Source organism: Dermochelys coriacea, chromosome 11 (assembly GCF_009764565.3).
Source record: "Dermochelys coriacea isolate rDerCor1 chromosome 11, rDerCor1.pri.v4, whole genome shotgun sequence".
NCBI lineage: Eukaryota > Metazoa > Chordata > Testudines > Dermochelyidae > Dermochelys > Dermochelys coriacea.
Window position 1 is genome coordinate 77,763,834 of NC_050078.2, and position 20,729 is coordinate 77,784,562.

The 20,729-nt window shown below is 55.3% G+C and overlaps 1 protein-coding gene across 1 annotated transcript in view; it reads right to left on the bottom strand.

Annotated features, from left to right (window-relative positions):
• Positions 1-436: 436 nt before the first annotated feature.
• LSS (lanosterol synthase) overlaps positions 437-20,729 on the bottom strand; it is a 28,188-nt gene continuing 7,895 nt past the window's right edge. Inside the window, exons 8-22 of the mRNA XM_038422559.1 lie at positions 20,030-20,138; positions 19,084-19,202; positions 18,473-18,570; positions 17,979-18,006; positions 16,184-16,240; positions 14,451-14,522; positions 13,512-13,562; positions 12,256-12,405; positions 6,498-6,594; positions 6,105-6,210; positions 5,473-5,538; positions 4,851-4,931; positions 4,146-4,316; positions 3,414-3,492; positions 437-1,618 (exon numbers count right to left, since the gene is read on the bottom strand). Of these exons, the coding sequence (XP_038278487.1) occupies positions 1,406-1,618; positions 3,414-3,492; positions 4,146-4,316; positions 4,851-4,931; positions 5,473-5,538; positions 6,105-6,210; positions 6,498-6,594; positions 12,256-12,405; positions 13,512-13,562; positions 14,451-14,522; positions 16,184-16,240; positions 17,979-18,006; positions 18,473-18,570; positions 19,084-19,202; positions 20,030-20,138 (1,497 nt within the window). The 3' untranslated portion in view covers positions 437-1,405. The remainder of the gene's footprint in view (positions 1,619-3,413; positions 3,493-4,145; positions 4,317-4,850; positions 4,932-5,472; positions 5,539-6,104; positions 6,211-6,497; positions 6,595-12,255; positions 12,406-13,511; positions 13,563-14,450; positions 14,523-16,183; positions 16,241-17,978; positions 18,007-18,472; positions 18,571-19,083; positions 19,203-20,029; positions 20,139-20,729) is intronic.

The window sequence follows — 20,729 nt, forward strand, 5'->3', positions numbered from 1 at the left end:
GACCTACCCCCTGCCTACACCGAGCTACCCCCCTCGCACCATGACCTACCCCCTGCCTACACACAGCCCCTAACTACTCCCTCCCTACACCCTGAGCTACCCCCTTCGCACCATGACCTACCCCCTGCCTGCACACAGCCCCTAGCTACCCCCGGCCTGTACTCAGCCCCTAGCTACCCCCCTCGCACCATGACCTACCCCCTGCCTGCACACAGCCCCTAGCTACCCCCGGCCTGTACTCATCCCCTAGCTACCCCCCTCGCACCATGACCTACCCCCTGCCTACACACAGCCCCTAGCTACTCCCTCCCTGCACCCTGAGCTGGCTGAAAGGCTGAAAATTGAAGATGAGATCAGGTTGAGTCTTGCTAACGTATGTCCCTAGCTGGAAAAAAAGCACAAGGAGAAGCAGGCACACCTGTGCCATTAGGAAGACTCCTGGTCTAAGTTATTTTATATTCGTATTTACAATATTTGACCTAATTAATAGAGAGCTGAACTGGGTCTTTACTTACACACCATAAACATTCAGATTTTACACTAAAAAAAAAATAGAACACACAGTATTGTGTGCCAAGTTGGCCAACTATTTTGTTTTAAAATAAAAAAAACACATTGCGTAGTTATTCAACAGTTGTGTTACCATTGTTGTGTTGCTTATTGTTCCATTTTATACCGAAGTGTGTTTTCCTTGTGGGAATGAACACCACATTTTGCTCTCCACAGTTTTTAAAGCGTAGCTTTACTGAACTGGTTTGGTTTCTGAGTCCCTGAGGCATTTCTTTGAGTGAGTGCTGCTAGGGATGTCCAGCATTACACCTGTTGAGATCACAAGGGAAAGGAACCAAGTACATAGTTTCTAGTGTTATCGTTTATATGGATGTAGTAATTAAAATTAATCGGTTTCCTCAGGAAGCGTTTCTAGTGGGCTGCAGCGCCCATGGCAGCTGCACAGGTGGGCCTCGGGGAAAGAGGTTTGGGAACCCCAGGGTCAGGGCACTATCTCCATCTCAGCGAGCGCTGGCGTGTCTCCTCCAGCTTGAAGTGCAGACAGCTGCTCGAGGTCACACGGATAGGCCCCACCCCAAAGCAGCCTGCCCTGCGCAGCAAGCACCCACCTGCAGACACCGCCTTGTTACACAATGGAGCCGGGAAGAGGGGTCCCTTCAAGCCAGGCCCCAGCCGTACAGCATGTTTGACGATAAGCCAGCCAGTGCCCACACACTCGCTGCCCCTCCAAGCCCACACGTAGGCACGGAGCTAGAATCAATGTGCAGAGTCCTCATGGACCACGACACAGCGCCAGGGCCTGCCAGCCTCCCTTAAAGAGCCTTGTAGCCAAGCAAATCCAGCTAGTGTGTCACTGAGGCTGCAGGCCTGCCATGGGGCATGGGCAGGGCCAAGGTCAGACAGAGGGGGACCCTGACAGAACCCCATCCCGCTTCCCTCCAGCCAGGATCTCCTCTTCGCTGTGCAAGGACCTGGGCTGCAGCTTGCCAGCAAGGCTGCTGCCAGGGTGCAGGCGTGCAAAGCGCCCCAGGGCCCAGATGGGGAAGACGTTGCGGTAGGAGGTGTAGCTGATTGCACAGGACTTGTTGAACACTCCAGAGATGTTCTCCTGCAAGAGGAGAGAGACAGAAAGAGGCAGGATTGGCAGGGCGCTCACAAGCAAGGGGGGCTCCTGCGGGAAGTCCCACAAGCCCTTTGCACTCTCTCAGGTCTGTTGCAGGTACTGTGCCAAGCACCCATGTTATGACTGATGCACCCATGTTTCCCACACACCCCGGCACACGGATACACTCCCTGCCTTCCTGCCCACTCCTGCTGAGGCACGACTCACCGCACACATCCAGGGCCAGGCTCCCCACTCCACTCCGTTGGCCCCTAGGGGCCAGACACTGGCCAGCAGTGCCCAGGTGGGGATTGCCCTGCCTGGCACAGAGCCAGCGTTATCAGGCTCTCGCAGCCTCCAGCACGTGGCGTGGTCGTGGCACGGATGGAGCGTGCTGCTGGATGGGATTGCGGCCAGCCCCATGTACTAAAACAGTCCTTGGGCTGCTCTAACGTGTGCTGGGGCTGGCCCCAGAATCAGGCAGTCAGACCTCCCCACCTCCCAGGGCTTCCCTGCAGCCACTTGCCCATCCACTCCCACCCCCTTAGCACACGGTGCCCGCCTCTCCCCGTACACCTCCAGCCACTGAACAACAGGGGTCAGCAGATGAGCCGAGCCCTGCCCTGTTCCTGGTTCCAGCTGGATCCAGGGCTCCGCTAGTCGAGGGCACGGGGCCCTGGGAAGGGTCAGGTAGAGTCACACAAAGCCACGCGGCCTGAGCGAAGGGGGAATACCCCAGAGATATATAGAAGCCGCCTCATCCTGCCCACAGTCCTTGCACCCAGGGTGCCCTGCGGTACGGTGAGCCGCTGGGATGCAAAACGGATCCACATCCAGGGATTTTACAGGCTACTTCCATGTGCACAGAGCAGCAAACCCCACAATGGCCCCAGCTCCACATGACGCGGAGGGTGAGTGCTGGCAGGGGAAGGCAGGGCACACAGGGTTGGCTTGGGGTGCTCTTTAGTTTGCCAGCGTGAACAGCAGGGAGATGACAGGCAGCTGGCAAAGTGGAGCCCAGGGGCAGCGTGGTAGGGAGAGGAGGGAGGTCAGCCAGAGACCCTGCCTCATCTGGGACACTCCCACTGCTGAGGGCATCTGCTCCCACCGCATTTCGCTGCACGATGCCTGGATCCCCAAGTAACCATGACAGCGAAAGCCCCCTCACCTCATGGCCTCAGCCCGAAGCCTGCACTGATCAGAAGCAGGGCCCATCCAGAGCGTATCCCGGCCCCCCACCTCTCTGTGAAATCTACGGCTCATTACTGCAGCTAGGGATGGACCGACATGCTCTGAACAGCTCCAGCTGGCTCAACATGCTGCAGCTCCCTGCTCTGCCCTACAGGTCACGCCAGTACCTGCTCCCTGCTCCGGCTCCCCTCTCACAGAGTCCAGGGCAAGGGCTCCAGCTGCTGTTCAAACCTTCTCCACCAGGGAGATCGTCCCTTCTCCTCAGACCCACGACTTCTCCTGACAACTGCATTCCATCAGCTCACCCAGACAGGGAGGCTTTTCAATACAGGTATTGAGAGCTCTCCCTGGAGCTGGAGCTGGACTGTGGAACTCACTGCCACATGACAGAAGAGACCACAGGCCGGAACGAAATGCAAAGCTCAGCGATTCCACGGAGCCATCCTCAACCAGCGATTCCCCTCACTGACAGCTCCCAGCAAAACCCTTTGAGTCATCAGCCTGCTTCTCCCACAGCTGGGAGGGACGAGAGGGAGAGCAGCTGGCTGGCTGAAATGCCTGCAGTGATAGGGGCTGGACATATTAGAGAGAGCAAAGAGGAGCTGCATACCTGAGGCCAGTCACCATTGGGCAGCTGCTTGTCGATCAAAACCTTGATCCCCTTCTCCAGCACCCCAACATCCGGGTATCTGCAAAGCGAAGGGGCCGAGGTCAATGGAGCTGACTCTGAATAACATGCTAGCCCCCGACCCCTAGCACGTGCAGCCGCAGCTGGAGCTGTCCTCTTTCCCTCCCCGGCACTGCAGGGGGGACAGGAAAGCTCTTCTCCTCCTCTCCCCACTAGCCCCCAGCACTCACACTATGGCCACACACCCCCCCCACCTCTGTGTCACTCACAGGCCGGCAGGGTGGGCACCGAAGGCCCCAGACAACCAAGCAGGTGAGGAAGCACCGGGCGTTAAAGCCAGGCCTGCAACAGCAGCCACATCCTGCAGCACCCAGCACGGCTGTGCCACGGCTGGGGTGGCAGCGCTGGGTGGTGCTGCTGCCTGGCAGAGCCCGGACACTGGCTGTGGGGAAGCTGCTGGCGTGACGACGGCACCAAGAGCCAGCCCGTGGATTGGCTAACCCCTCTTGGCGCGGGCGCCTCCCGATCGCTGGGGCGTGCGTTCTGGGCTAGCCCAGGCGAGGACACCGCAGAGCACAGCAGGGGGCAGGCATTGCGCGAATGAAGGCTTCCACGCCAGCGTCCCAGTGCCAAGGTCCTTGGCAGGGCTGTGCTCTGTGAATACAGGTGAAGAGGACGATGTTCTGCCGTGAGAAGCGGCGTCGGTGCTCCTACCTGACGGCCATGAGCCCCAGCAGGGCCCAGCAGGTGTTGTGGATCTGGGAGGTGGGGCTCTGCATGTATCTGCGCTGCTCGCAGGACTCAAAGTCCTCTCCCCAGCCACCATCCTCCATCTGCTTGGAGACCAGGAACTGGCAGGCTTTGGTCACCTCCCTGCATGCAGCTCTGAAGGGACAAGGCAGAGCAGTGGGAGTCACTTGGGGCAAAGGGCCTAAGCCAGGGCGGCCACATGGGGCTTTGGGGGAAGAGGCTGGTGGAGCAGGTAGGGGCAGGAGACAGTGTGAAGCTGAGCAAGTGAGGCTCTAGCAGGAGCCTGGGGCAGCGAGATAAGACGTGGCCCCGGGGTTGGGAGCAGCAGCCTACGGCCAGGTGAGCTCCTCTGGTGAGTGCACAACCTGGCTCTGAACACCTGAGCCCCCAGCTGCGTGTGACCAGCAAGCTGGAGCGAGGGACCACGGGCTGGGGACAAGGCCCCAAGGGGCTGTGACTGTCAGTGAGTGGGGGACAGGAGGGCTACAGGACAGGACAGAGGAGCCCGGCAGGGAAGGCTGTTCTGGGTTTGAACAAGCTCCTCTCCCAGCAGAGTGATGCAGCACCTCCCGTGCTCCAGGGATGGTGCCAGCCACTCCAGGCCATGCCCTGCAGGCCCCGGGCAGCCAGGGACCCACACTCAGAGCCGTGCCGGATTCCCACACTCACCCGTTCTCGTAGGTGTGCTGCAGACAGGCCAATGCCTCCAGTCCAAACCAGGTGCCGTAGGTAAAGCACACGCCCCAGCTCCTGATGGGAGGAGAGCGCCAGCGTCAGGCAGCACAGAACACTCTGCGGGTCTAAACACCACTGGCCCCCCGCACCACAGATGGGCATGGAAAGTCCCCCCCCCCCCCAGTACAGTCCCTCCCCGCCACAGACCATGGGAAGGGCCCTGTCGCCTCCGTCTGTCCCCTCAGGCTACACTGAGCCTTTACTAGAGCTATCACACACACATGGGCCAGGTGTCGCATCCCATCCCACGTTGCTGCATGTCTCACTCGTCTCTAGTCGGCAAGCTAAGGGGGCTAGTCACTCACTGTACAGCACCCAGCGCCACAGACTCTGGTCTGCACTGGCACCCTAGACACAACCATAACAGGCCGGACTGCTGTGGGCTCCCTGAGCCAGCCCCCCACACTCTGTCCCCCAGACACTGGCACACCTGGAGGTAAAGGGGAGAGAGGGTTGCCCAAGAGTGCAGGCACCAGCACCTCTCTCCTCACCCCAGCCGCCTCCTGTCCCGAGCAGCGGGGAGTTTGCTGCACCAGCAGTGTATGTGGCCACTCACCCTTCCCACGAGCCGTCAGCTCTCTGCACCCTGCGGCAGTACTCCAGGCCCTTGCGCAGCGTCTCTCTAGACAGGAGGAGAGGGGGTTCCTTAGTGTGCAGCGTCTATCCTCCTGCCAGCCCGACCCGAGGGCTCCTTGGGAGCTCAAATCCCCTCTGAGAAGTGGGGGCCTGGTCCCTATTAAAAGGGTCACCTGAGGGCCTTAAGCTGCAAGCTGGACTGAGCTTCCATAGCCCCTGGGGGCTCAGATGGAGACAGGACCTCCACCCCAGGACGTTTGCTGGAGGCCTCCCAGCTGGTCTGCAGATGAAACACATCCTGGCCTCACACAGGAAGCAGATGTACTCAGGCGGGCTGTTCTGAAAGGGTAGCTAGGAAAGGAGGGTGCCCGCCGCTGCCCCAGGGCAGGGCTGTCCCAGGGGCGTGCACCCAACCAGCAGCACCCGCTGGGACAGCAGCTGCCGTGTTCGGTTACTGGGTTCATTCCCGGAGTTGTGTGCGGCAGAGTCTGCCCTGCGGGTCAGAGCATACAGGTGGGGCCCGCGCCAGGTTCATCCCAGCAGGCCCCACTTATTGAGCTCCCCAGGGTGCAAGCTCTGAACTGACACTTTGGTGCTCCCTCTCCCCATTACCTGACCTCCTGGGCCCGGTGCTCCGGGAAGGCCGCGTGGAAGTGCTTCAGTGCCTGCACGACAGCCGACGTGCACTCCACGTAGCAGTAGTCTATCATGATATCGCCTGCCAGACAGGAGAAGCAGCAGTGAGCATCCCCATCACACAGGGACTCGTGGCCAGCAGGCAGCTCAAGGACAATGCCAAGCGCTGACAGGGGCCCTGCCTCCCCGGTGCACTCCCATCCAAGGAGCTGTGTGGAGGGGCTGTCTCTGGGGATGGGCACTGGCTGTGTGACTGGGCCGAGACCCCCCGAGCCTGCCTTGGGCAGCACTCCCAGCAGACCTGGCCCTGCCTCCACTTGCAGGGCGAGCAACAGTAGCTGGAGAGAGGCACAGCACGCCTACCCTTACCGAACACCTCCGAGGGGTTCAGGAGCTCCAGCAGCCGGCCCCCCCGCTTGGTTTCGTACGTCGCGAAGCCTCCATCAGGATTCCTCATGCTCAACAACTGCCCAGACATGGAAGGGAAGAGATTGACAATCCAAACCAGCCTCATTCACCCCCTGCTACAAATCAACCCCCTCCCCACGACCCCCACAATCCCTCTCCAGAACCCTAGATCCCAAGGCCAGAAGGGCTGGCCTGACCTACATAGCACAGGCCAGAGACCTGCCCCAAAGTAAGTCTTTTCCAATGACAGCAGATCCTCTAAAAAACAGCCAATCTTGATTTTAAAATGGCCAGTGATGGCAAATCGACCTCAACCCTTGAGTTGTTCCAAATTTTAAATACCCTCTCTTTCCAGTCTCAACTTGTCTGGCTTCAGCTTGCAGCCATTGGATCATGACAGACCTCTCTGTGCTAGACCGAACAGCCCATTATTAAATATTTGTTTCCCACGTAGGTACCTATAGACTGGAGTCAAATCACCCCTTAACCTTCACGTTGTTAAACTAAACAGTGATAGACTCAAGGAGGTCAATCTATGGACAGGTCTTCTAATCCTTTAATAATTCTCGTGGCTCTTCTCTGATCCCACAGTTTATCAACATCTTTCTTTGATTATGGACACCAGATCTGGGCACGGGATTCCAGCCGCGGTTGCACCAGTGCAAATACAGAGGTAAAATAACGTCTCTGCTCCTACTTGAGATTCCCCTGATTATGGATCCCAGGATCCCATTAGCCCTTTTGGCACTGGGAACTTCTGTTCAACTGATTCTTCAGCCCCCCAAATCTTTTTCAGAGTCCCTGCTTCCCAGGATACAGTGCCCCATCCTATAAGTATGGCCTATACTCTTTGTTCCTAGATGTATACATTTACATTGAGCCATATTAAAATGCAGTTTGCTTCCATTCAGCTTACCAAGTGATCCACATCGCTCTGAATCAGTGACCTGTTCTCTTCATTATTCACCACTCCCCCAATCTGTGTCATCTACAAATTTTATCAGTGACGATTTTATGTCCTCTGCCAGGTCACTTATAAAATTTAGGGTTATCAAGCAATTAAAAAAAATTAATCACGATTAAATTGCGCGATTAAAAAAGTTGATCATGTTTAATCGTGCGATTAATTGTGCTGTTATACAATAATAGAATAGAATTTATTTAAATATTTTTGATGTTTTCTACATTTTCAAATATATTGATTTCAAGTACAACACAGAATACAAAGTGTACAGTGTTCACTTTATATTTCTTTTTTATTACAAATATTTGCACTGTAAAAAACAAGAGTATTTTTCAATTCAGCTTATACAAGCACTGAAGTGCAATCTCTTTATCATGAAAGTGCAACTTACAAAAATAGAATTATGTACAAAAAAATTGCTTTCAGAAATAAAAATGTAAAACTTTAGCGCCTACAAGTCCACTCAGTCCTACTTCTTGTTCAGCCAATCGCTCCGATAAACAAGTGAGGTTACAATTTGCAAGAGATAATGTTGCCCGTTTCTTATTTACGTCGCCTGAAAGAAAGAACAGGCATTTGCATGGCACTGTTGTAGCTGGCATTGCAAGATATTTACATGCCAGATGCGCTAAAGATTCGTATGTCCCTTCATGCTTCAACCACAATTCCAGAGGACGTGTCCATGCTGACGACGGATTCTGCGCGATAACGATCCAAAGCAGAGCGGACCAACACATGTTCATTTTCATAATTGAGTCAGACGCCACCAGCAGAAGGCTGATTTCTTTTTTGGTGGTTTGGGTTCTGTAGTTTCCACATCAGAGTGTTGCTCTTTTAAGACTTCTGAAAGCATACCCCATACCTCGTCTCTCTAAGATTTTGGAAGGCACTTCAGATTCTTAAACCTTCGGTTGAGTGCTGTAACTATTTTTAGAAATCTCACACTGGTACCTTCTTTGCATTTTGTGAAATCTGCAGTGAGTGTTCTTAACATGAACATGTGCTGGATCGTCATCCAAGACTGCCATAAAATGAACTATATGGCAGAATGGGGGTAAAACACAGAGCAGGAGACATACAACTCTCCCCCAAAGAGTTCAGTCACAAATTTAATTAATGCATTCTTTTTTTAATGAGCATCATCAGCATGGAAGAATGTCCTCTGGAATGGTGGCCGAAGCATGAAGCATATCTGGCACGTCATTACCTTGCAATGCCGGCTACAAAAGTGCCATGTGAACACCTGTTCTCACGTTCAGGTGACATTGTAAATAAGAAGCAGGCAGCATTATCTCCCATAAATGTAAACAAACTTGATTCTCTCTATTGTTCAACAGTACAATTAAAACTGCAATTAATTTTTTAAAATCACGATTAATTTTTTTTTAGTTACTCGTGGGGATTAATCACAGGTAACTGACAGCCCTAATAAAAATATTAAACAGCAAGGGCCAGGAACACACCTCTAGAAACACACTGCTTGGTGCTGATCCCGTTTACAATTACATTTGGAAACCCATCAGTTAGCCAGTTTTTAATCCATTTAATGTTTGCCATGTTAATTTGTATCGCTCTAGTTTTTTCACCAAATTTTGTGTGGTACCACATCAAACATCTTACAAAAGTCTAAGTCTTACATCAACACTACTACTTTTATCAACCAAATTGGACAGGATCTATTTTCCATAAATAATTTTTGATTATTCTAATTTTATTCTCAGTGGTGACTCGCATTAATTATATTACCCTCCTTTAATTTTTTATTAATGGAGTTCCTTAGCTGCTCCATTATCTTGCCAGAGACTGATGTCACACTGACCGGCCTATAATTAACTCAAATATTTTATTTACCCTTTTCAAATACTTGCACAACATTAGTTTTCTTTAAGTCTTCTGGAATGTCCTCAATGTTCCAAGGCTTATGGAAAAATCAACATTTACAGTCCAGTGAGCTTCTCAGCCAGCTCTTTTAAAACTCTTGGATTCAAGTTATCAGGACCTGCTGATTTTAAAATGTCTAACTTTAGTTGCTGCTGTTTAACACCCTCCAGAGACACTAATGGAATGTAAAGATCATCATCATATGATAAAAAGAAAAGGAGTACTTGTGGCGCCTTAGAGACTAACAAATTTATTAGAGCATAAGCTTCCGTGAGCTACAGCTCACTTCATCGGATGCATGATAATGCATGCATTATCATCATATGATAATGACTACACCATCTGGCTTCTCCCCAAATACAGATAAAAAATATTTATTGAACACTTCTGCCTTGTTTTGCATAATTACTGATAATTCCATCATTTTCATCTAGTAATGGACCAATACCATTGTCAGGATTCTTTTGTTCTTAATATCTTAAACTCCTTATTGTCCTTAACTCTGTGGGCCATAGATTTCTTCTTGTGCCTCTTTGTTTCCCTCATCCATTTTCTACAATTCTTAGCTTCCAATTTCAACCTCCCTTTTCTTTCATTTGTTATATATTGTTTTCTTATTTTTAATAGATGCCCTCACTTCCCCTCTTATCCTGGTCTTTCATTATCCACTACCGCCTTCTTCCTTGATTGTGGGATTGTAGCTTTTGGGCATCGAATTGTTCTTAAACAATTCCCAGTTATCCACATTTTCTCTGATTAAATTCTTCCTCCCAGCTGATTTGGGTCATAGTTGTTTAGCTTTGTGAGATTGGTCCTTTTAAAGTACCAAGTACATATGCCTCTGGTCTGGACTTTATTCTGTTTGCACATTACTCATGTGATCAAGTTATGATCACTTGTCCCTACGCTACCATTAATATTTAGTTGTGTGATCAGTTTCTCTTTATCTGTCAAGACGAGGCCCAATATAGAATTCTTCTGTATCAGTGGCAACACTTTTTGAGTTAGGAAACTGTCAACGAGATTTTGAAATCCCTAGGATGTTTTGGTACTGGCTGCATGAGCTCTCCAGTGTGTGTCACTCTGACTGAAGTTCCCCATGATCACACAGCTTTTTCCCCTACACACTGTAGATAAAAAAGAAAAGGAGTATGTGCCAGCAATGCCCCTCTGCCATGTACATTGGTCAAACTGGACAGTCTCTACGTAAAAGAATAAATGGACACAAATCAGACGTCAAGAATTATAACATTCAAAAAACCAGTCGGAGAACACTTCAATCTCTCTGGTCACTCGATTACAGACCTGAGAGTGGCTATCCTTCAACAAAAAAAACTTCAAAAACAGACTCCAACGAGAGACTGCTGAATTGGAATTAATTTGCAAACTGGATACAATTAATTTAGGCTTGAATAGAGACTGGGAGTGGATGGGTCATTACATAAAGTAAAATTATTTCCCCATGTTATTTCTCCCGCCACCCCACCCCCAACTGTTCCTCAGATGTTCTTGTTAACTGCTGGGAATGGCCCACCTTGATTATCACCACAAAAGGTTTTCCTCCTTCCCCCCCTCCTTCCTGCTGGTAATAGCTCATCTTAAGTGATCACTCTCGTTACAGTGTGTATGATAAAATCCATTGTTTCATGTTCTCTGTGTGTGTATATAAATCTCTCCACTGTATTTTCCACCGAATGCATCCGATGAAGTGAGCTGTAGCTCACGAAAGCTTATGTTCTAATAAATTTGTTAGTGTCTAAGGTGCCACAAGTCCTCCTTTTCTTTTTGCAAATACAGACTAACACGGCTGCTACTCTGAACACTGTAGATAGGTGCATAAGGGTCCGGTCATCCTGGCCCCTGGTGTGATTTGGGGTCTGTAGCAAACACCAACTTGTGCTCTGTCTGTTAGAACATTGATCTATTAGCATTCGAGATCATTGGTTTCTGAGTTATCAGTGACTCAGAACAGATCATGCCATTTTTTATGTAGATGTCACTTCCCCTCCCGTTTTGCCCACTGGATCCTTGCTAAATAGGCCATATTTAACATTACGATCAATGTTAACGATTTTAACTTTCCAGTCGTGAGACTCGTCCCGGCTGGTTTCAGTAATGCCAGCTAGATCACATTTATGCTCGTAGATGAGCAATTCCAATTCCTCTTGTTTGCCACCTGGGCCCTGAGCATTGGTGCATAGGCAATTCAAGAAATTTTTTCTCTTCATGTCCTTTGGCTCCTCGATTTTATTCTCAACATCTCCATTTTGTGCTAAATGAAGCTTCATTTCTTCCCACTTTTTTCCCTTCCCTTTTGCTAGGAGCTGCCCAGAGGCACTTTTATCCTCCCCACGGAATAGCTGCCTGGTCTCCAAGGCCCTGGAGCCAGTTCGGGACGCTCGCTTCTGCTCCCCAAGACCAGAGTGAATGAGCTCCCTGCCCAGGTGTCTGGGCTGCGAGCAGCCCCCCCGCCTGCTGGGGAAAGGCACTGCGCTGTCACTCCACGCACCCCCGCAGGGGCCGAGAACAGCTCTGAGCTCTCTCCCACGCCCAGGGCAATCCGGTCATGGCCTGTCAGGCTGCATGCGCTGCTCCGCTCTCAGGACTCGGGAGCGACAGCCGTTGGCAGCGAGAGGCGCTGCACTAACAGCCCTGCCTGGGCTCCCCCTGGGGTTCATGCCAGCCAGGCCCAGCTCACATCCAGATGTGATCCCAGGCTCAAACCCAGCAGGTCGTATGCCCAGCCACAGGACGCCAGAGGCCACAGAGAGAGAACATCCCCCACCCAGAAGCCATTTTGTTTTAAGCTGTTCCAAGAGACGTGGCGCTGACTCCGAGGTTCTCCCTCCCCACTGGGTCTCCGCCACCTCTTACCACATCCACAGCATCAAAGAGGCGCCCCGTGGGGATGTGCTCTGCTATGAAGGGACACTTCTCCTGCAGCAGCATCACCGACTTCAGCCCCTCCGCAGTGCAGTCAGCCACGATCCAGCCGCAGTCACGGGTGCTGAAGGGGAATCCGCCCTGGGGAGTCAGGCACCAGCACTCAGCCCCAGGAGCATGGAGAGCGAGGGCAACTCCCCCGCCACGCTCTGCCCTGCCCTGCCCAAGGGAAGGTGAAGCCCCCTCATGCAACCCCACATTACAGCTCCACTTGTGCACATGAATTGGGGAGAGAACGCTCACAACCATCCCCCCATCGAGTCCATCATGAGGAGGCTGGGGAGGCAGGGGAATCCCTCCTTAACAGCGAGGTGGCACCAGAGTTAATGCAATAGTTTTCACACTGGAGGCTGGGACCAAACCTAGGTCTGGGTCCCAAGCAGAGTGCCAGTGCCAGGTGAAGTCCAGGCCGTGCCGTGGACAGGCGTCCTTACAGACACAGTCACTGAGCAGCTGGGCGCAACAGGAGGCCCTGGGGCAGGAGAGGCCCAGAGCTGGCACAGCGGGGGCTGCAGCCCAGTATGGCAGTGCCGGGGAGGAGTCCGAGGGCAGGAGCTCGTGCTGTGTCTGGTTGCCCTTTGCCTGTTACATGGGACCCTCATAATTATCCAGGTGAGGCGGCCTCCCTCCCCAAAAAATACCACACTGGAGAAAACAACGCTGCCCAGCCCCAGCCCCAAACAGGCCTTAGTGGGATTGTGCCACATCTCCTTCCATGGCAACGGGCCTGGGGGCCACCCCTGGACCCACACCCTATCGGCCTCAGCTTACAGAACCCCTCCTCCACCGATGTGATGTGTATCGTCCAAGCCCCACCCGCATATGCAGACACCAAGCCACCTGCTGTTCTGCTTCACATGCCATGGGCACTACCAGGTAAACACCAGCTCGTGCCCTTCTTCGAAGCAGGCAGAGAGTGTGTGCAGTGGCTGAGCCTGTCTAACTGCCACCCCTCAGCACCTGGGATCTCAGTCACATCCGCAGACTGCTCCGCACACCAGAGAGTTGCTCTGCAGCCAGAGCCTCCCTCTGATGCTATCCCAGGATAGCTCCGCTTTGAGTCTAAAAGGTTCGTTCCCTGCCCCACAAGCAGCACAGAGCTAGGGGCAGCCGGACACATGAGGAACGAACATGGAACGACAGGGGAGAATCATCCCAGGGAAATCCAGGCATGTGGCAAGCTGTACCTTGCTCATCTGGCGATAGTATTTCTGGTAGTCGGGCGGGTTATCCGGAATCTGAAGGAGATACAAGGAGCACCGGTGAGGAGGAATGGCAGGAGGTCCCGTACGCCCCACTGCAAAGGGCAAGGGTCCCACAGCTATGGCGATGGCCATGGGATCAAGGCCAGCTGCACCCCCAGAGTACTCCTGTCTGCGCTGCCACAGTCTGATCGCTGGGATTGGTGTTTGTCCATGCCACGTCTCCCTGGATCGGCCCAGGGCCGAGGCTGGTCCTGGACTCTAGCACTGGGAGGGGATGGGGAGAAGGGACTTCCACTGCTGATCTATTGCAGTACGCCCCAGTGCTGCCCTGGCGTGGCTGCGTCAGCACACATGCATTTGATGACAACGAAAGCCCCTGAGCTGGGCTAGCCTGTGGGACGCACAGCATTCGCCTCCCTGCCACGCTGCTTTAAAATGCCCCGAGACTCTGACCCCCCAGCCCCAAATGGAGTTAAGCATCTCAATATCTTTGAGACTCTGGGCCTCTCTCCCTACCGTGGTCTGGTACCAAACCCCTTCCCTCCTAGGACGGCCAGTGGTGCTGGGTGCTGAAAGCCAGCTAACGAAACTGTAAACCCCGTGTGTTCAAACGCAAGGCGAAAAACACAATTCCCGCTCACTCCACACGGGGGCAGCACAGCTCCGGAATTCTCCAGAATTGCAAAGTAACACTAGCTTCCTTCCAACAGCACCAGCAAACGTTTCACAGTGAAACCTGGGGGTGCTGCACCCCCCCCCCCACCCCTAGTTCCCACACCTACGACTACAGCGCACGGAGGGGATGATCCGCATGGCTGGATGCCGAGAAGCTGTGCAGCAGCTCCGTGCATGGGAGGACACTGCAGCCTTACCAAAGTCAATGCTGACTCCCCACATCTGTGACCCCAACTCAGTGCTCACCTGGGTGATTCTGAGGAACTCATGGGCCTGCCTCAGACAAGAAGCAAATGCCGGGTCATTCTGAGCGCCAGCCTAGACAAGGAGGCAGACACACAAAATAAAGAGACGTCACTGCTCAGTTCTGTGATCAGTTTAGTTCTTCGGGAAAAACAAAGGAGAAGAGATTTCCTGGAATCTGTGCCCGGCACAGTCCCTCCCCGGTAAGAATCAAACACTGCACTCTGGCCAGCCAGAGACTCCGGGACACCAGAGTTTCACCCAGCAGATCTGCACTAGGGTGGCACATCTCGCACTGGCTGGTACAGGTGAGGAACAGGAACTCTCAGGCTCTGAGCGACTGGAGGAGCAGCAATGCAGTGCCCAATGCTGGAGCTACGCCAAGCAACACACCTCCATCGCTCGCTCGGAGCGGTCAAACCCCAGTCTCCATATTCCAACACCACTGCTGGCTCCGAGCAGCGCTGGGCTCTGGGTGGGTTTTACACAGCTGGTGCAATATGGCCCATCTTCGTACCAGTGCCCCAAAGAGAACACACTGTGCATGCAGGGAAAAGGTAACAGGAACTCCCCTTGATCCCTGCCCATATGCACGTCAAGGCCTACCCACCAGTGCCGTGGGGCCACGTGCCTGCACCTGACGGGGGTTATGACAGTATTTTCAGGGGCCATCACTGGCAGCATGACACATTCCTATGGAACAGCTATAGCGGCTTTTCCCTAAAGCACCTGCCAGCTCCACGCCTGCAGCTGGCCAAGTGCAGGTTCCCAAGTGGCGTGACAGTGCTGCTCATCTCCAGGTGTTTACTACCGGGACACGTGCAGAGCCCCATGACATTCTAGCCTTCCTCCAATGACACCTCGCACCCAGCGTTCAAAGGCCAGTCCGCCTGCAAACCTGCACACACCTGCCTTTGTACGCAGGTGCGTCCACCCGACGCTACGGGGCATTAGCTGTTCTGCACCCTTAGCGTGCATTCGGAGCTCTTTGGGATCGCAAGCCTGCAGGTCTCTCTCTAACAGCTGTGCTCTGGCTGTGCCACCGGTTACCGCAGGGGTGGCCAACCGGAGCCTGAGAAGGAGCCAGAATTTACCAACGTACATTGCCAAGGAGCCCCAGTAATACGTCAGCAGCCCCCCCATCAGCTCCATCTCCCCACACTCCCACCCACCAGCAGCCCCGCTGATCAGTGCCTTCCCTTCCCTCCTGATCAGCTGTTTCATGGCATGCAGGAGGCTCTGGGAGGGAGGGGGAAGGAGCGAGGGCATGGCAAGCTCAGGCAAGGGGGCGGGAAGGGGTGGAATGAGGGCAGGGCCTGGGGCAGAGCCAGAGGTTTAGCAGCAAGCGCCCCCCAGCACGTTGGAAAGTTGGTGCCTATAGCTCCAGCCCTGGAGTTGGTGCCTATACAAGGAGCTACATATTAACTTCTAAAAAGCCGCATGTAGCTCCGGAGCTACATGTGGCCACCCCTGGGTTACTAGCTCAGTGCAGGGAGCTCAGAGTGACATTCTCTGGCCTGTGCTATGCAGCGCATCAGACTCGATGATCGTAACGGTTCCATCTGGTCTTGACACCCGAGGCTGTAGAAACCTCTCTCTAGTGTTGCAGCTGAGTGTAAACTGTGGGAGCTGGGCCCCCAAGAGCCATGGCACTGAGGAAAGTGCAGGATGGTGCCTGTCTGAGACCCACGTCCCTTGTGGGGCGGCCAGCAGGCTGGCACAACAGCAAACATTACCTCCAGGAAGGCTTGGACAGCAAACACTGTGTCCCAGAGCTGGGATCCATTGGTGCCCTGGAACAGAAGAGCGTGCACTGAGAAGCAGCTTTTCCATCCGCCCCAGGCTTCCCACCCACCCCTACAGGACACGCTCTGCAAGTGCTGCCACGCTGCCTGCAGGCTGCCATCACGCTGTACCAATGGGCCCCGTAGACAGTGAAGGCTATAGGGCACACTGGCTGGGTACAGTCACGTGGCACAGGCACTACCACACTGCACCAATGGGCCTCATGCACAGGGAGGGCTGCAGCCTAAGGGAACCCACTGGGGCAGAAACAGGCAGCAGGAGCAGGGTTATGGGGTTTTTTGGTTCGGGGGATGGGAGTTAGAATTTCCCTCCAAAGCTATTTTAGGGTCTGATCCTGCAAGCCCCGCATGGACCCAGTGCAGGATGGCTCCAGGCACCTCACCCAATCCAGTGTTGGTGTATACAGCACCCTAGGCTGCACGCTGCATCCCACACACAGCGACTGGAAATGAGAGAGCCCACAGCAGCACGGAGAGCGCAAGCCGTAGGCCTGGGCACAGAGCAGAGGGTCTCCGAGCTGAGATGTGAAGCAAGGCAGAGCCAGGAAGGCTGGCCCAGAGGGAAGGAGCTGCAGGGAACACGGCTCTCGCATGGCAGAGGAGGCCGGAGGGAAGGGGAGAGAAGCTGCAGCAAGCCTACAGAGGGGTTCAGAATGAGGTCAGTTTGGCCACAGATCCTGAACCCAGAGGGGAGCGCGAGGAGGGGACTGGGATGGGCGGACGGGGCTCCAGGCACATGGGGGGCTTGGGCAGCAGCATGTGGGCCCTGCTGGGTTCTGCAGGGCTGGGCTGTGGGGCAGCCCCAGAGAGGGCAGGTGTGGTAGTCAAGCCCAGAGGAGCTGAAGGCTGGGAGGCGGTCTCGGTGGAGCACTGCACTACTAGACCACTTGCATGGCGGATCTGTGAGTGCTCTGTCAGCCGGGACCAGGCCACGACACCAGGAACAGTCCTTGTTTGCACAGACAGACAGCAGTGCGAGTGGCTGGGGGGGCGGCAAGGGGAGCTGTGGGGCAGGGTAGAAAGGAAGTGGCAGAGCTGCGTCTGGGGGATGCGCCACTGCCCCAGGAGAAGATGATTTGCCTGGGAGACACTGAGCTGCAGGAAGTGGGACAGAGAAGCAGGCCTGCGTGGCCAGGGCGAGCAGCACGCAGCCCCCTTTCTACTCAGCAGGGGCCAAGCAGCCGTTAGTGCTCTGTTCTAGCCCCCAGCGCAGCCAGGAGAGGGGCTGCCCGCTAACGTGGGGGCCAGAACCGCAGAAGCAGAGACAGGACAGGAGGGACTCCTCCCCTAAGCTCCACCCCAGAGGCAATAAATGTGTGGCAGGAGCGGAAAGCCAGAGCAAAGGGGCTGGGCACAGGATGACGAGTGCAGAATAACCCCCAGAGGTGCAGGGGAAGCAGCTGCCTGAGAGCAAGGACACATACTGCTCCTGAGACCTATCCCTTCTACCCTCAGCCAGGAGGAGGAGCAGGGACGGGAGAGGCAACTGCCATGAGCCACACAGCTGGATCAGGGCTGGTCCTGCAACTCTCAACAGCCTGGCAGGAAAGGGAGACATTGCAGGGGTGGCAGATCCCCTGAGGCAGAGCAGCCTGGCGAGACCCCCTTTGCAGTACACGCTCAGGCCCTGGGTGAGGGATCCCTGCCTAGCCCTGCGAGCCGTCTCAGCAGCAGCGAGAGCATGCCCAGCGTGCCTGCGTTTGCTGCCAGGGCCACAGCACCGTACCTGCATCTTCAGGCCGTCGAGTCCCAGCCTGCATGGAGAGAGAGCACATCATTGCAGCAGCCTGGGGAGCGCGGTGCTGTCCCCAACCTCCCGCAGCCACCCGGCGTCTGACAACACTGCTGCCGGGGCGTGGAGTACTACACTTCAGTGGCAGCCTTTCAGAGGATTCCCCAGGGGCCCTGGCCCGCCCCTTCCCAGCCCTCTGGCCCCCACCTGACTGGGAGAACTGGAGCAAGTGGGACTTGCTAGTGAGAAGCCAGTGTCTGGAGCTGGCTGTTGATCAGTGCGGGACCCCCCGTTCACATGCTGCCTGCAGAGAGCTCCCTGCTCGTGGGGCCTAGGCAGCGGGGTAGCCCTGGGAGCAGAGTGGGGTCCCCCACAGCAGGGCTGGGCAGCCGGTTCTCCTGGGGACTCCCGCGCAGGACAGCGGGGCTCTCTCTAGCTGAGCCCTGCACGGTCTTCGGGGCTGGGGAGGTGCATGGCCCTGGCCTTACCAGAGATAATCAGGGATCCTGGAGACATGCTCCTGGAAGGCTGGAGAGCTCGCCCCTTCCACGTACCAGCGAACCAGCATGTTAATGGTCTTGGAAATCTGCCGAGAGAGAAGACATCACTCCCCTGCAGAGCACAGAGCGACCTGACCTTGTGGCCAGCCACAGGAGCAAGCCCCAGGCTGGGGGCTATCTGCAGGTGAGCGAGCTACATATGTCTACATGGGGCTCTGGCCACAGAACGGACCCCTTGGCATTCCCATGTCTGTTCCCCATCACAGCGCAGGAGATCACTCTCCAGCCAGGGCCTTCCACCAGCCGACTCCACGCCCCGCAGCTGCTCCCAGAGGACTCTGCAGAGGGGGACGGCTGGCATGCCCTGCCTCCACTGCCACTGGACAACGACCAGGAGGCTGCTCACGCCCCTAGTCGTCTGCCGGGGGTCTCCTGTGCGCAGCGCCCTGAGCCCGCCTGGATGGCTGGTTGCTATGGTTACGTGCCAGCAGCAGGGCGCTTGCGCAGAGCCGGGGAGTCCCAGGCTGAGCTCTCCCGCGCCTGGGCAGGAATCGGCGCCGGCTCCGTTCATTCGTTGGGAGCGGTAACGAGCAGCCTACCGGGCCAATGCTGATGGCCTTGGTGAATCTGTCATCAGCCTTGATGTGGTCGTACAGCTCCGCAACGGCTCGCTGCCTCAGCCGAGCGCTGTGGTGGGCTTCGTATACGTTCAGGATGGCTGAGCCGGGAACGAGAGAGACACAAGGAAACTCTTACTAGCGGCATGGTCCCAACTGCGGTGCAAGCAGGGCCTGGCCCCGAGCCCCAGAGAGCTCCCCCCTTCCCTTCCCTGGCTGGCCACGGCTCTGGGGGGAGCAGGGCACAAGCCCCAGGGACACAGCCCCAGAACGCTCTACACCTGGACTAAACCCTGGGTGTTTCACTGCTGCTCAGCCCAAGACAGGACCAGAGGGAAGGTGGGAAGCTGCTGAATGGGGGACAGAACCTGAGGTGTTAAGATTCACTCAGTGCCCCAGCACACAGCCTGCACGGGACTCAGCCTCTGCAGTGTTTGGCGTTGTTCTATGAGCCCTGGTTCGGCACCAATGGCACCAGACACTCAGGATGGCCCTGGGTTCAGCCTCCTCCAGCGGCAATCAGCACAGAGCCCTGCGCCTTTTCTACCTGCTGGACCCAGGTGGCTGCTGCTGGCTCGTGGCCGATGCAAGCAAGCCAGTGCAGCACACAGATTGCTCTCATGCCCACTGGGCAGGGCAGTAACTGTGGCGCTGTGCTAAGCAAGGCGGACACTGCTTTGTCAGGCACATGCATTCCTTCCCGGCTTAGTAATTTACTGTCTTGCCAGCTTCTGCCCCTGGCCACTCTGAGATCCAACTGGCAGGGCAAGGCTGACAGGAAGCTTGGGGGCTGCACTGGGGTCGGATGCAAGGCTATGGGGCAGCTCTCAACTCCGCCAGTGACTCATGGCAGTGGGGACAGAAAACAACCTGCACATCCGCTATCCCTCACCCTGCCCTGGCCAGGCCCAGCCAGTGCCCCACTCACCATTGGCAAGCGTGAGAAGCCAGCTGTGCGGGGTGTAGAGATCGCAGGCTGCCACATTATTCCTCTGGGCCGGCCAGTCAATGCTGGAGTAGTCCTGGACGTATAGCTCCTGGTGGGAAGCAGGCAGGAGATTAGCCAGCTGGTCACTAGCACGCCATGGGAGCAGACCCATGAGACAACTGCAATTGTCAGCATGGCGGCATTAGCAGCCAGGGGGAGTTCAGCATGGAGCGCGCAGGGCAGCACCGGGGAAAGAGGGCTTCGCTCCCTGGCCCGCTCTGCGGGCTCCATACCGGCCACCAGGAAAGGTCCCATGTGGGAGCTGCTCCCAGCGCCCTTCACTAAAGAGACTTAACAAGAGCAGAAAGCACCTTCAGATGGGGGGGGGTCTCCAGGGCCCACATAGCTCAGAACAGGGGGAGCACGCTGGACCATGCTCACGCAGTAGGGAGGGCTAACAGTTCAACTTAATTCTGGTTGGAGGCCTGTGTGCAGGACACCACCCCACTCCAATTCACAGCAGGTCTCCCACAGCCCCGTGGGCAGGAAGACGACGGCCCCCTAAGGCGTAACTCCCCTTCAGGCCTGGGGTGTCAGGTGCCCAGCCTGAGACACCAAGCCTGATTTGCAGAGGGCAGGGCTCAGCTCTCTCATATCAGACCACTCCTGGGGGGCCAACAGGGCCTCCCAAAAATATCAC